Below are 16,899 nucleotides of genomic sequence, written 5' to 3'. Positions count from 1 at the left end.
GAACAACGAATAGCCTCTCCATAAATCTTAAAATAGAGCAGTCCTTTAAGGGATTTACGGTGGAGCTAAAAACAATTCTTTTCAGAATTCCTGACTGTCATTCCTTTCCAGTTTAAGTTGCAATGTTCACTGCTTAGCTCCTAGAGATCAGAGAGTATAATACAGTGTACAAATGTAGCTATTCGTAATGTAGCGTAAGTAAAGGTTCTTCCAGATAACATCATTTTGTACTCTAGTGACCCACTTTAGATAGATGACAGTCCCCATCTGCAAAGAATGCCTAGTGATCCTAATAGGTAGTCATAGAGAGGTTCACAAGAAGAATGAAATTGGTTATTTCAAAACTAGGGTCTCGACAACTAGGGTTGTGCTTTACACATATGGCCCGTTGCCTGCCACCATTTCCACTAGTGTCAGGCCTGAGGAATTGCTAAGGTGGAAAACACGGGCAACATATCCTCCTGAGCAGAGACCAATCGGCAGGAATTCTGAAGTCAATGAAAGGGGAAGACGCACGGAAGAGTTGCATATGCAAAGAGTGCATGGCAGACCTGCGATTCGAACATATAATTCCTGTGACAGAGGCATTGGCGCCAGGTAATGTCCCACATTTATAAGGACAGACCCTGAAAAGCCTCTACAAAAAGAAATCTATCACAAATTAGCAGCCGCGGCTGCTCTGTATGGTTGGGAGGGTTACGCTCCCCCCACCTATTTCTCCAAAAGAAGAGTGTGTGTCAGTCTGAGCGAAAGTCAGCCTGACAGACACTCTTCTTGTTCAGGTCAGGCAGCCAGGAGCAGTGGCATAAGGAAACTTCAGGGGGCCCTCTTGCAAAGAACATGGAGGGGACCCACCTCGCTCCGGACTCAGTGGCCTTCCACCTGTGCACTGTGCGGGAGAGGGCCCCCTGGAGCTCACGGGTCCCCCACGTCGTTGGGTCTATTGTTACGCCACTGGCCAGGAGTTAGACATGCGATAAATGCGCAGGAGGCTGACAACCTGAGATGAACTTTGCCAGGCTAAGGATTTCACAACCCTGTGAGCATGACCTCCTCAGCCTCGCAAAATGTGCACAAGGTCCTCCCCCTTGTGATGAGGGGGAGCATCATTGATTGCCTCAGACCTGAGCGCTTCAGTTGTAAACCCTACCGTGCCCAGGGCTGAGTGTCAATCAGTGGCATCTCATTACAAAGTGATGTGGGGTCAGCAGTCACACTGACCACATCCGTCCTTTGCGACAAGTGAAGGACCTCCGAGGCTTCCCTGTCTGGGAGCTGCAGCACAGGTAAGTTTTATGTTTTTGAACCTTTGATGCGTGATCACATGTATGAATGTATTAATTTGGGAGTGGGCGTAGTGAATGTGTGTGTATGTGTGCACGTGTGTGAATGAACGGGTGTGAGTGAGTGTGTATGCGTGCTCATGTGACCCAACTCGCCCCCCTCCCTACTTAAATTACTGCCCACCACTGGAAATTACTATAATCCGTCTCAAGGTCCCAGTTACACGCATGATGAGGTACTCCGCAAAGGTTTTAACAGAAGTGGCAAGATAAGCACTTACAATAATTAAACAAATAATAAACAAACTTATATTTTAATATCTTAGAACAGAATACTTACGTTATTTCTTTTTATGTATTTGCCCTTAATGACTTGTTCATATCCCATTGTGATGATTTATGATAAATGTTTTAATGTTTTTATATTTGATGTATTTTAGAATGCTTTTATGGTTGTATACTAACCGAATAAAGCTTGTTTTGAATTGAATTGACTCATTCATATAAACTATATTATTGACTGATTTTGATTGGATCGTGTTTGGCTAATCACTAATTTTACAAGAGTTTGTTCACAAATTTTTCCTTTTGGAGTCTCTTGTTGTTTACGTTGCTTACCATCTCCTGAGGGACGGTTGGGTTTTTACCTATTAGCTGCGCAGGAATAGGTTGCAATACAGCGCACTGTCCCAGTCTGTATTCAGCACACATACTTAAGTGTGTGTCACGGCGCAGTGTGAGACAGTTCGCCATATCCACAATACGACCCCTGTTGGCCTAGAGAATGGAGCAACCAATAATGCTGTTTTCAATTCTGGGGAAACTTCATTCAACATGGGAACTAAGGAGGAAAATCTTTGAAACTTAAATGGTGATACGAAATATTGGGCCAGATATATCTAGCTAGCTATTATTTTTCGATTCCCTAATTGCGGATCACAAGGATTCGCAATTAAGAAATTGCAAAAAGCAATGTATGAAGGTGTATAGTACACCTTTTGCGGCTCCCAAGGGGTCGCAAATGACCTACCTCATGAATATTAATGAGGTAGGTCGTAATTTGCGACCCCCCCTAGGAATCGCAAAAATCACAGGGATGGTGGCCTGCTGAGATCTGCAGACCACCATGTCCGTTATTGCTTTTCAATAAAGCAATTTTTTTTTTTTGTAAAGCAGACCATTTTCCTTAAAGGAAAACGAGATGCTTTACAAAACGAAAAATGAAGTTTTCTTTACATTTTTTAAGTGCAGGCAGTGGTCCGTGGGACCACTGTCTGCTCTTAAAAATAGTTTAAAAAACATTCACAAAGGGGAAGGGGTCCCTTGGGGAGCACATACTTGAAGTAGGTGGTAAAATGAAATGCGAATGTTTTGCGACTGCAATTGCGGTCACAAACATTCATACATATCGATGCGATTCGGTATTAGGAAGGGACGCACTAAACACGCCCCTTCCTAATACCGAATTGCAAAATTAGGTTTGCTGCATCAGAAAAGCAATTTTTGCAAATTCAAAAGTGCTTGATACATCTGCCCCATTGTCTTACAACCATAAATTGGCAATTTTGTTGCATTATTTGTGAGTAGCTGGGAGATGAACATGTGCTGAATCCGGTTGTTTGTATACCTTAATTGCTACGGACCCTTATGTGGCATAAAAACATTGTTTTGAGGGGCAGCCCCGAGACTTTAATAATTGGGGGCTGGTAGTCAACCTATAATTGGGCTAGTTATGAAGATTATAACATCAACTCCAAAGGGCAAAGGCTATGCGGAAAAGTAAACATTGTATATGAGGGATCTGATATTCTGGGTTGAGGGTTATAAGAATGCGTTTTGGAAAAAAGTTAGTAATACAATTCTCACATCCCATTATAGACCTACGTGCTTGCACCTCTTTACAGGCATGACAAGTACACCTCTAATAGTTCTTTGATTATTACAATACGGTTGGGGACAGGGTTCTTCACTTGCATGGATATTTCCTATGGTACTCCCTCCCAAGGCATCTAAAACTTGAACCCGTCTTCTGTATTTCAGAAAACTGTCCTATTCAACAGAAATTATGGTTAACCTCTTCTGCTACCTCCACCTGTGCCTTACCTAGTCTCTTTAGACGCCTTTTAGTGTCACCACTGCTTTTGACCTACTTTTATACTTGTACCTAAACGAAAGCAATCTCAGGCTGCCAGTAGCGACAGCTACCAATCGGGAGTGGAGGGAGTATGGCATGGTGAGGTACCGAACAAAAAAAAACATTTACCTGGGCCGGCCAGCTTCCTCCTCTTCTCCCTCCTCTTCTTCCTGTCTCCACTAGCTGCAGGAAGCACCCGCACTCCCCAGCTCTCCATATCCAATCACAACCATGCAATGCAGCATTGTGATTGGTCTGAGCGCCCAACCACGGCAAGCAGATGGGGACTGGGAGGCATTGCATGTTCCTGACCAGGCTGTGTAAAGCAAGCCTGGTGGGGAAGATGCAAAGTGCGCAGGACTGTTTGGCATGCGCACTTAACCACTCCTCTCTCTGCTCTGGTCAGCCCCGCCCCAGCGCGAGAGCCACTCACTTCAATAGGAAAACGAAAATGATAATAACGATACAATACATTATCATTTTATGTTTCCTATTGAAGACAGTGGGGCGACGCTCCTCCCCTTTAGCAGAGCAGCCACCACTGAGGGCTACCATAGTGGCTTTCAGTGGTGTACCGAAATCCATAATCGAATAAATTACATGCATACATAAATAAGTACATAAAAAATGTCATGTACAACCTTCCTTTCCTACGTTTTTGCACATCAGCTGAGTTGTGTTGTTTTCCTTTCTGTGTTGGGTGTCAGCTTGACGGTGGGCTGGAGAGTGATATACCTCAAGCCCTGGTATCTGCCCCCTTTGTTACAAAAAAAAAGGCTCAAGCACAAGGAAATGTGGACACCAGAGACATTGGTTGCCAGGAAAGGTCTAAATAGTATATTAAAATTCAATTTTTGTTCCTTTCGTTTTCAGGGTGACCGGGGTGAAAGAGGGACTCAAGGCCCACATGCTTATGCCGAACGCCCTAAAACAAGAAAAGGTACCACATTCCTCATAAAACTCATTTGTTTTTTAAAGTATTGCATGATCAATGCACTATATTTGGGATCAGAATCTATTCACTCATGGAAAAATTTAAAGGGATGGTGTGTGATTATGTTTGTAGCAAAGACTTCGCTTTCTATCAAAGGAACTTTGATCGTATTGTTTCCAGAATAGAAATTGTCCATTCAATAATCAGATTTTGCAAAAGAGCGTATAGCCGGACCGAGTGCCGAAGGTTGTCAAAAGTCACTGTACCTAGGGCTTTTTTTTTTAGTCCTCATTTAAAGATAATATGCTCCAAAAATCAAGAAATAGTCTGCAAATGTCCTTGCACAAGCCCTGAACAGGGTGGGCACTGGCCAAGTCTTGTTTGGACCATAGTCAATTGCTGAAGACAGCAATTGATATTCATATGATGTTTATATTTCCAGTCAGTTCTTGGCTCCTTGAAAGGATCCTGGCCATTCCGATTAACGTATCCCCCACGAGACAGTTTTAGTCGTTCAATATTCGTCTTTCTGAACTCCTGTAGCAACATCACAATGGCAGCGTAAACAACATAACAATAGAAATGTCTTACACTTAGAAATAAAAAACTGGTAGAATTTTAAAACTCAAAAGTTAAGAGTATTGTGATTGATTTATATTTATTTTTTAAAGTGAAAGGCTATTGTCTGGTTGTGTGCCTCTGACCAGGCTCAGGTTGAGTCTTGAATACAACGCCCAGAGCCAAAGTCAGAAGTATGAACTGGCTTTACAAACACCTCTTTATAAGCCATCCAAAGTGTCTACCATGCTGGGCTACATGTTATGGCTACAGGGGGCCGTGGAGGTACTTCAGCCTCTCTGAGGAAAGGGGCAGTTTGCCAGTTACACCCCCAACATTTGCGCCTAGCTCCACATTCCCTAGCACAGGAGTGACATGTAATGCTAATAGAGGCAATCTAGTATGCCATGCAATTTTCACCCCAGGCAGGTACTGTCAGACCCACGGGGCCACAAGGCAGTCAGAAGTGACTGGGCTTCACCAGTGGAGTTTGAGATTGTTTGCCACTGGTGTCTCGGTGCCTGCACTACTATGGCTCTGCAAACTGTGCCAAGTACAACCCGCTCCGCATGTGACTCTTAGGGTAGTGGTGTGAGCCGTCACAAGCTTCACAGGATGGTAGTGTGGAGTGCTTGAACTTAGCTTTCAACAATCAACCAATAGACACAATAACTCAAATCTTCACGCCAATGTTGTCTTTTAAGAAAAACAAAGAGGATTTATCCACACAGCTCTCCTTTCAAGTGTCCTCCTCAGGTTGCTCTCCAGACACAGCTTTTGCTCAGGGAGAGGCTTCTCACAGCAGGTATTACTGGAGGGTTGTCCCCTTCCTGAAGCACCCACAACACAGGCACAATGTGGTGTGAGGTTTCTGCACCTGGCAGTCATGAGTCCAACTGAAGGAGTAAAGAGGGGCATGCCTCATCCTGAAACCTCCCTGCCTCACAGAACAGAAACTTCATTATTGACCCTCAACTGTACCATCTACCAATGGTAGTGCTTAGGAAGATTAAACAGTGGCTCCTTGCTCAAAAGAGAAGGCTGAATAGAATTTCTAAAGGAAACCATGTCTCCATTCTCTCCACATGAGAATCTGGATTTCCTCCCTCTAGCACAGGACTGCAGGCAAGGTACTTCCACTGCCTTAGAGAAAAGTCATCACCCTTTATCTTTTGCTAGGCCAGGCCACGGGCATCCAAAATGTACTCCACTGGCCCCATTACTCAGGCTTACTCATACACATAGGTTGTTAACACACATGTATTACACACCCCACACATGTGCATAAATGTGACTTACACACAGGATGCCTGTGCAAGGTTTTGGCATACACATAATAGAAGAACATTACAAAAGTGGACCTGTAGACCTTACTTCCAATGCCACAGATAGAAAGGTTTGGTCATATTACTTAACTTTACCAAAAAAACATTATGCTGTCATTGTTGCTTTATACACTCTGTCCATAAACAGGGGCAGTAGCCCTCTGCCTACAATGCTTGGTACAACCGTCTATGTCCCAGGTCAAGTTCAGGACCTCACATACAGAGAGACCTGCCTAGGCCTCTCTGAACTAGATGAGCATGATGCTAGGGCCAAAATGAAAAGTCAGGATAACAGGGCCTGTATTATATAACAGATGCACTGTCCCTTTTTGCGCCATGAGGCACCTTTAAGTTTAACTTAGCTTTCAACAATCAACCAATAGACACAAACAGGCATAGTGCAGCCTATTCGAAGTAATATGTGTGCTTTATCCAGGGCAGCTGCAAACTTTTGCCGACCCAAGGGCAGCGCATTGGTTAAATAGTGAGGGGCTGTTTGAATCAGCCGCTCCGTCTTTCTCTGTGCAGTTGGCACACATCTGCACTTTAACCTCTTCGCTGCTGATGACGAGCTCAGCTCATCATCAGCTACGGCGCTCGTATGCTGATGACGAGCTGAGCTCGTCATGTAAAGCGGTATTTAAAAAAATGCCGCACACAGAGAGGAAAAGCCGCCACAGCGATGCGGTTAAGAGTGGGTAGAAGTTCCCCTGCTGGAAGATGCAGAGAGTGAGTGCACCTGCCTGTGGGGAATGTCTGGGCAGTGCATAAGAATCCCTCCGACCACCCTTCTTGCAGGGATCGCACTCAATAGGAGCAAGGACTGTGCACCACCCTATTGTGGCATATAGTCAGTATACCTCTGTGACAGCTTCTTTGCCTCTGTCCCCATCTTAATTACAGGTGGCAGAAGCAAAGTGTTTTCCCCATTAGTATGGGCCCTCACGCCCCATGCTGACGAGAGAACGCCCCTGAAGATAGTGCCAGCACTCCATGCGCACCTGTACTATCTGTATAACAGAAGATGGCGTACAGGCATCTGCGTCTTTTTCTGTAATACCACAGTGCCCCTGGGTCACAGAAAATGGGCGCACACACCTGTTCCGCACCTGGGGCACTGTTTTTAACACAGCCCCAGGTATTCATGTGGAGGACATCCCCTTCCCAACAGCAGCAATATGTTTTCTCGCCCATGAATCAGTTCTGAGAATACCTGGAAGGCAAAATAAATTTCAAAACTTTACATACAGTTCCTCGTGCCAACTTAGATTGTATCATTGAGGCTTATCATAAGAAAGTAGTTGGTCAGAACGTAAACTAGAATAAATGAAGGAATGTTTTATCCAAACCTATTTACAAAAATGTACATGGCATTGAAGAGAAAATACTACAAAAAGTGTCACTTTACTTAGTTGAGGAATTGTTTGGTCAAGCTAAAGGCACCCAATTGTAGGATAAACCAATAGGTTTACCAGCCTTCTGAACTTTGGATGAATGAGAACACTGTTAAAAGGATTGTACTCACCTGCTCAGTGATATTGGTGATCTATTGGGGTGTCGAGGAACACTTCTTGAGCCTGTTTTTCTGCCAGAACCCAAGACATTTATTCAGCATTCAGGGCCAGCGCTAGGCATGGGCAGCGTGGGCACCTGCCCAGGACCTCGCACTCAGCCCACCAGCGTGGTGCCCGAACCGATCATGTGCCCTGTTGTTTCCCTGTCTCCTTGCAATTGGGGTCTATGGGAGGGGTCCCCTCCCTGGGCCTCTCAGGGATGGTGTCTGGAGGCCTAGGGGAGGGAGACGCTTCCCCTTGTCCGAATTGCAAGGAGACCCATTCAGAGACACTGTGGGAGGCCCATTGTACAGGATTTTAGTGCACCCACAGTGTTAACTCTCAGCCCACAAGCAATTCTTACACCTATCAGGCTGGAGGTGTGAGAATTGCTTGTGGGCTGAAAGTTAAAACTGTGGGGGTGGTAAAACCCTATACAAGGGGCCTCCTGTGGTGTCTCTGAATGGTTTCCTTGCAAGGGGTCACTTAAGTAAATTAGAGGGGCCTCCCGCATTCCTTGTGGCCCAGGGCCTCACAAATCATAGAACCAGCCCTGTCAGCATTGGCATATACTGCCCACCACAGCAACAAGATAATCTCTTCATTGGTTTCATTTTTCCAATAGAAACAAAGGATGCTTATGGCTTTTTCTTTCATTGAGGTGCAGCATCTCCCAACCAGAGATCTATTACTACTGTCTGGGGCTGCCTTTAGAAGGCATGCTCTGGAGCTGGAATTCTTCCTTCTCATATTGTAGCTTGTCTCCCTTCCAAGAGGTTTCCTGTTCAATTTCTTCAAAGATACAGCCTTTTTCCATTTGGACTGAGATCTCCCAGTAGTTTGTTGAAGTTTTCCTTGGGACCAGCTCATACCAGATATAGGGACATCCAAACTCCTTCCAGTCCATGCTCTGAGAAGTGGGATTGGCAGTATGAGAACCTTTTGTCGGAATGTCACAGGAGCAGCACCTCCAGTGGCTGTTCGGTCTTCTGAAGGGTCACTAAAAATGACCAATCCAGGAGAGCCATCAAGAAGAGACTCATGTGGTGCTGACTTATGTGCAAGACACATCTCAGCCACGCCCCCACTCAATCACTGCAAGCTACAGATGCACTTACCTTTGCTGAGGTGAAGCCTAGGAGGTGGAAGTAGGGATGCAGGGGGTGCTGCAGCACCCCCAGAAATAACCATGGTGAAGTCAGAAGGTGAATGAGCAAGTCATCTTTCATCTTTGTCTTCTTCTTATCGCATTTGCTGAGATTTGACGGACAGAAGCCTATTATCACTCTGTCTTCTCTCAAATTGCTGATTATTCATTAGACATGGAGATTGGTGGTTGCTTTTCATTTTCTAACTACAAAGTGAGAGGGTTTTGTAAAGCAAACTATGTGATAATCTTGTCGGTGACTGTCGGATGTTATTTTTTTTTCAATGCAACTACATTTAAATACCTGTACATGGACTGTACAAATATTTCATAATATTTCAGCTGTAAAGAAAGCACAAATGAAGCACTTTTTCGTAGTTCTGAAGTGTGATGGAAACAAACATTTTAATGAGATCAAAACAAATCATGATACTTTAATTAGTGAAGGGCAAAAATTAATTATTCACTGAAACCAGATTACCACACATTGTTTTTTGTGTGCAATATAGCTTTCGGGAGCGGCTTGTGCAGGTAAGAGTGGTGGGGTGGGGGACGGGGCGGGGGGAGACGACAGACGACAACGAGGTAACATTAAATGAAAGAAAGAAAACCACTTACCTTGCGCTCGCCGCAACGCCGACGCGCTCTTACCTGCACGAGCCGCTCCTGATAGCTAAAGTTAAATAAAAGAAAGAAAACCACTTACCTTGCGCTCGCCGCAACGCCGACTCGCTCTTACCTGCACGAGCCGCTCCTGATAGCTTTACCAGTAAAACTGCTTGTCTGTGGAAATTTGGTCACAATTTCAATGAAAAATGTGCTGTCTGTAAAAAAAAAACAGGGCACTACCAAACATGCTTAGGTAATATATTTGTGGCAGTGTGTTCCTAAATGCATCACCAGCTACATAGCACACCCGTACCACTCTCCTGCTGAATGGGCGTGGCTGCATTTACTACACTTGTTCTATGTTAGATTTTTCACAGTCCCTCTGACTTAGGTGATGTAACTTTGATGGCAGCACGCTTATCCCCAACTCTGATAATTATTCCAGCACCGCTGAGGTGAACCGCATACCTCGCTGTCACACAACCCCGGTGGGACAAATATGTCTCACTATAGCATTGAAAAGACACACTCTCTCGGTGGATTTCTATGCCATGGTATATGGGTCGTATTTCATGCAAGAATAAAATAATAGGGAATGCAGCACCTCTAGCTAACTTCAGCCATAAAAAGAGCTGCACCTTGAGAATTTCTGATTGTAGAAGGCGGTGAACGAGCGCTTTCTCCCCATACTATACTTTCACACTAGTCCAACTTGCTGAGGAGCTTCACAACAATTTTGAGACTTGCACTTGTCATCTGATAGCAATGTAAACACACACACACACACACACACACACTCAGTCTGTCAGTACACAATAAATGATGCACCAAAATGTCATTTACAATTTTGCAGGTGAAAAGGGTGACACCGGATATCAAGGTGCTCCTGGGGATCCAGGAATGGAAGGTGAGCAGGGTGATACTGGACGTCCCGGAAGACCCGGATCACCAGGCAGCTACCAAGGTGAGCTACTCATCCTCATGAAACACAAGCCACCTGTGGCTTATGATTTTTTTCACACATAATCTTTCAGTTTTCTATTTGAATCATAATGTATATTACCCAGCGTGCTAATGAGGTTTGTTGTGAATCTAAATCATTTATTATGATGTTCTCTGAAAACCATTATTTTTGCCTCACAATCAACAGTGATGTCAACAACAGTGTGCAAAGGTTCAGTGAGGTACCATATGCTTGGACATCTGTCTAATACAGTGGTACCCATTGTGTAGCTCGGATGTCACACGTTGCTCACAACCCTAAAATGTTGCTTGGTAGCTTGTATTTTTTTGCCACAGTTGCACTGAAGGAGAATTTGTGTTCTTTTGGAGGGAGAGTGAGAAGGCTTTCCGGATTGGCTGTCCTCGGGGATGCTTGTTCACTGACACTTGTTCCTGAGATCTGAGGCATCATAGCTGGATGGTCTTCGTGATGGGTTCAGGGGCGGCCTTAGGCATGTGCAAGCTGTGCACCTGCACAGGGCCACCAAACCCCAGGGGCCACCACGCCAATATATATCCTTGAGATTGGATACATATTTGCGTGGCGGCCCCTGGCAGGGATTTGGTGGCCTGTTCCACTTCCAAACACCCTGACCCCCCCCCCTCTACACTGGCCTCCACACTCCGCCCCACCTGGACCCTCTCTTCCGGGGCCCCCTACCTACGCTCCCTGCCCGGGGGCCGCCATGAGCCTAGAGCCGCCCTGATGGGTTCATTCTCAGAAAGTGAGATGCAAGCCTTGACTGGAGTCAAGGACAGGAGGCGACAAGAGGCTTTTGATGTGTAGACCGTCTGAGGGGGAGGGTCAATCAGAAACAGAATGATCTAATCCAGCCTTCTGCCTCCTGGCATTGGGCCAGACCAAGCTGCTGTCCTGCCAGTGCAATCAATGTATTCATTCGACAATCCAGTAGCCTGTTCTTACTTGAATTGCACATAAAGAACAACACTCAGACTTAGACGATTTCTGTGGCCAGAATATATATTTTCCAATATATATGCAATATTCAATGCAACTTAATAACAAAAGTGCAGATGGTGTTGTGCTCAAGTGAGTGCATGAATATATAAAACACATATAAGACATCATATACTATCCCTGGTTCAATACCCGATTTTTGGTCTACATGTGCTTAAACAATTGCACAATCCAATAGATCACACTCTTTCCAGGAACCAAGGGAGAGTGAATGTCGACGTTTCAACCCTGTGGCAGGAAAAGGGTCCCTTCAGGACTAAGTCATCTGGCTCAGAACTAATAAGGTGTATTTTAATGACATATCCTCTACTTCAGTGGTACACAAACATAATTTAGAAGGTCTGTATGAAACTAGACAGCCTTTAATGGAACAGTCTATCGTCATAAGACGATCAATTCCACGAGTGCCTCCACGGCCATAGAACAAAGGTTCCTAAACAATTAGGTAAACTTCATACACTAACCTGCTCGCCGTTTCAAAGTCGATCTAAACCCTCATTACACATCAGATGTGGCTTCTCAGTAAAGCGATGAAGTTCTTCACTCCTTTTTAACAAAGTAGGGTCCTAATCTCTGTGTCCTATTCTGCAGTGAAACGAGGCCAAACATCCGTCTCGCGAAGTCGGCACCAACTGATCCATGCAGACAAACCTGCTACTCCAACTTTAGAGGTTCAGAAACAAGATAGTGTTGTGTGGAGGGCTTGCAAGTTGAGGATTTTAGCTTTGAGCAGCAAAGGAAAAAGGCACTATTGGAGCATCCCGAAAAGTGTTTTGTCACAAAGATTTAATTCAGCCTGAATTGATTTTTGAGGATGCAGCCAATCCTCATATTAAAGCTGTTGTGTGCAGAGGTATATTTAGTACCATTTTTTCCTCTAGTCTGTGAATGTGTTTAAATGCTTCAATATATCATGTGACACTTTGTGAGTTTGGACTCATCTAGTGTGAAGCTAATATATATATTGCCCTTTATGCAGGATCATCCCCATTTCATGCCCCCACCCTTTGCTAGATTTAGTGCTAATTTACTGACCCTAAACACTGGAGTGTTGACGCCCAGCACCCAGCGTATGTGCTCTGCCTCCTAAAAACATGTAGAATTGGCTAATTCTTGCTTGGCAAATTTAACTTACCTATAGGACACTACTACATGGTATCCAGTGTACCCAGGGCCTGTAGGTTAATTGTCACCCCTAAGGTAGACCCTAAGTGTAGGGCATTTAAGACATTGGACATGTGTTCTTAAGTTTTACATGTTCTAGAAGTGAAGAATCTCCAAAGTTGTTTTTCACTGTGACAAGGCTGGGTCTTCCATAGAAAAGTACTAGGTTACATTATAACACTATACAATGTAAAACTTCAGTTTGAGAATAGGTTCAATGACTCAAATTAATACTAATTTAAAATCAAAATTCAAACTGATGGTAAAGTCGGATTTGAAATTACAATTATCAAAATGGCACTTTTAGAAAGTTGTCATTTTTCTACCTAAAGGCTCTAATACCACTTTCTGAGATAATTTCCAACTGTCACCTGGAAGCCTGCTACGAGGTGTGAATTGCTCTCAGTAAAGGGAAGAAAAGGGCCTAGGCTGGGAGGAAGTGTGACCTCCTCCTGACGGGATGGTCTGGAGAATGTGGTTACCAACTGTACAATCTTCAAAAGGGCTGCACCTGTCACAGGCAGATGTAACTAGCATTTAGACCTACCCCTGCCATTGTCCAAGTAGCCAGAGTCACACCAATGCAAGTGCAGGAAAACCCTGTCCTAGAACCAGTTTTGGAGTGGAGGTTCCTCATCTCCCTCATCTCATGGGTGTGACCATAGCTCTGACCCAGGGAAGAAAGGTTTTGACATATTGGATTTGGGGAGAAAGCTGCACTGTGGGATTGCTTAGTGCCAATCCACTAGGAAATGATGGCAAAGTGGGTAGCGCTGCCCTCGGAACTTTTTCCTCATGGGTTAGGGAATCATCCCCCATTCCAGCTATAACAGTTGCATTCCTGGCACCTTCCTCAGAACATGTCTGGACTTGTGGAAAACAAAAGAAGGACTGCACCTGTTGAACCAAAGTTCTGGAACTCAGGAGAAGAACTGACCATGCTGTTTTACCTGTCAAGAAAAATCCCAAGGAATAGAGCCACTCCCACTTGAATTCAGGACAGAAAAGTGGACTCCAACAGTAGTTGACTAGCCTCCTGTTAAGCTCCAGAAACACAAAAACTGCAATTAGCCTGCAACAAATAAGAACTCATCTGGCCAGTTCCAACTGGATTTGCCCTGGACCCTGCTGGTGGCTTATAGGAACCTGAGTCCTTACTCACCAAATGGTGCCCCGAGGGCCTGGATCATTGGCTGATGTTAGAGTGTACTTCTTTCCCTCAAGATTGCAAAAGTAGACACTTAGAAACTTTTTTTTAAACATTCTTAAAAGAACCAGAAGCTGCCATGGGACCATCGCAGACCTGCAGCTGCCGTCATTGTATCACCAGTCGGATTCAGCTTGCTAGTTAGCCCCACTACAAGGAGCTCAGATTCCAGAAAAGATTTCAAGTATTAACTTGGAGGATATCACCGGGACCAATGCCAAGCAGCATCCAATGGTCGTGGACCCTTCATCGGATACAGCTGACAGCCCGGCCTTTTGTCATGAAAGTTCCTTCAGAAAAAAGACCAAGGGCCTGATTTATAATTTGGTGGCTAACCTGCTTTCTGCCTGGGTAATGGAATACATTTCTTGGTCGCCCTGATGGAGAAGCTGCTGACCAAATTTAGAAATGTCTGCTAGCCCAGCAGGCATTTCTAGCATTGACAGGAAACGCAGTAATGGTAGTTCCTGTCAATGCATTGTAGTTTTGCCATCATCACAACCGTTTTTAAATCTAGCGGATGGACCCGTTACGATGAAGTTCCCTCTCTGCCAACATATAAATGCAGCCTTAAGTCAGGATAAAACCTAGACCCAGTTCTCAACGCGCTCTCCATCGCAGTCAGCTTTAACTTTTGTCTTTGCCCCAGTTTAGCACTACCAGTTACTCCCAGTTGGTTCTATAAAACTCTAAAAAAACGACTAAAACTCATATCTCCGGTTCCCCTGACCAGATTTTTGTCATTTGGGTGTTTATTTGCTCAGTAAAAATTGGAGTTTGGTTTTTAATATATTGCGTTTTTGACTTATTAACTGTTTAAGTGCTGATAAAAGCTTTACATGTTTCCTTTGGGTTAAGCCTGACTTCTTTGTGCCACGGCTACCCAGGACTGAGCTAAAGTTTAAATGAAGATAACTTAATACCTGACCTGATACCAAATGGAGACAACATTACTTGGTGACAACCACTCCAATTCATAATTCACTTTCTCACAGGGTACAATCTAAAATCACATGCTCTGTGAAAGCAATAATGCACCACAGTGCTGAAAGGATGAGCTGGCTAGATTCATGCTGTGAGGACAGAGTACTGAAGCCAACATTTCAGGGCTTGATACACATATAATCGTTGCAAATGTACTTCATACAAAATCATAAGTATTTGATGTGGACATGCCTCAATGCAATTAGCTGATTTATCTGAATGTTTTCAGTGGAGCACCCAGACAGATTATTTGCAATGTAGCCCTTGCATTATGGAGAGGCTCTTGAATTCAGCTCTCTTAAAACCCAACAGTGTTTATAGCAAGGCATAGTAAGGCGAGGCCGATGGCAGATCATTCATATGCTAATTGTATTATTGGCCATGGAGGCAGGCATTAATGCTAGCAATAGTCCCATATCTCGTTATTACTTCTCACCCACAGCTGGGAGCCATAAGTAATTTGTGAGCTAATAATTAACGTAATTCACTAGTACTGTGGTCAGTAATAATACATTAGAAAATGACACTACAATACTCAGTGTTGAAGTCAAGTTTGTTTCTTCATATATTCCTAATTAACATAAGGATCAAGTACCTGCTTGTATGAAACCATACCGATAAACTTTGTAATAAACTTACTCTAAATGTGGTCAAATTTATTTCTCATTAGGTTATACCGGTGAACAAGGCTTTGAAGGTGAAGTTGGACCCAAAGGTTTACAGGGTGAGCCCGGGCTCCCAGCTCCTTATCCTGGGCCTCAAGGTGACGATGGACTTCCTGGTTTGCCAGGCTTTCCTGGCCCACCAGGACCTGATGGTAAGTGTAAGCTTAAATCCTGTGTTTAACCATTCTTGAGATCTGGTATTCGAGATGTTATCATCTTGCTTATCTAGCTCCATTGGTTCTTAACCCGTCCCCTGCTGGTGACGGAACCGCTCCGTCACCAGCGGCGGTCCTGCTGTGCTGATGACGGATCGGTTCCGTCACGGCCCGCATGGCACGCATGCGCAACGCGGATTCTGCGCCTGCGCTGAACGTTCCATTGAGCGGGCAGGGCCGTGACGGAACCGCTCCGTCATGAGTACAGCACAACCGCGGCTGGTGACGGAGCAGTTCCGTCACCAGCTTGGACCCGCCGCGCGGCCGCCCCGCCCCCTTAGCACTGCGGCGGAATAGCCGCCGCAGCGAAGAGGTTAAATGTGGTTCTTCGTTTATTTTGTGCACTTGTACATAGTATATCACTAACCAGGAGGTGTAATGGTAAGAGAGTAACATGCTATGGTAATAGTTCCTGATATGAATGACTTATTGTTGTACTCAATGTCACAAATCTTCATAGTCCTAGAGGTTGTAGTGTCCTGTGATTATAAATAGCAGGACCCTTCTAGTCCCTAATGGACTCCGTAAGAGAACAACTTAATTGTTTGGGTGTGTCTGGATGTGATTAATAAAGTTCATCACACAGTGTGTACAGTTAACGATTGCACTCTGAAGAATAAAAACGTGCACTATAGAGCTTTGTGCGTGGCGTGGTCATTTGCATGCTGCCGGGCTGGGTAGGACCTGCAACTGGTGACAAAGGTAGATTCTGTAACCTGAAGAAACAAGAGTGCTCTCCCTGAGAGTTTGCTGAGGTTCAGCAAACTGCTTGTGCGTGTAACGTGCACCTCAATTGTAGTGAAGGGGTCGAAAGTTGGCATATGTGGAGTCAAAATGCCACTCCAGCCAGTACAAAGCTTTCAAAGAAGGCGAGGGCCTTACCGAAAGATCAGTCACGCTGGCCCAGAACCTGCCAGTAAGGCCGATAAAAGAGGTACTGTGCCGCAACATAACAAAGAGCCAGCATGATAGTGCTAAAGGCAGCGACAACCAGGTACAGTGAAGTACAAAAGGCTGCAATAGCCAAGTGCAAAAGCGTGCAAAGGAAAGCAGAGACGTCTAAGCGGAAATTTTACTCAATGCCAAGAACAAAGCATCCAACATCGAGTCAAGTTCTTGCTGGAGACAAGTGCGTTCAAA

At 44.7% G+C, this 16,899-nt stretch overlaps 1 protein-coding gene across 1 annotated transcript in view; it reads left to right on the top strand.

Moving 5' to 3' along the window:
* Nucleotides 1-16,899, top strand: part of COL4A2 (collagen type IV alpha 2 chain) — a 656,575-nt gene that overhangs the window by 448,225 nt on the left and 191,451 nt on the right. The window contains exons 18-20 of the mRNA XM_086934754.1: nt 4,291-4,357; nt 10,397-10,507; nt 15,550-15,696. Of these exons, the coding sequence (XP_086790880.1) occupies nt 4,291-4,357; nt 10,397-10,507; nt 15,550-15,696 (325 nt within the window). The remainder of the gene's footprint in view (nt 1-4,290; nt 4,358-10,396; nt 10,508-15,549; nt 15,697-16,899) is intronic.

This window comes from Lissotriton vulgaris, chromosome 8 (genome assembly GCF_964263255.1).
Source record: "Lissotriton vulgaris chromosome 8, aLisVul1.2, whole genome shotgun sequence".
NCBI lineage: Eukaryota > Metazoa > Chordata > Amphibia > Caudata > Salamandridae > Lissotriton > Lissotriton vulgaris.
This window is presented reverse-complemented; position numbering and strand designations above follow the sequence as displayed.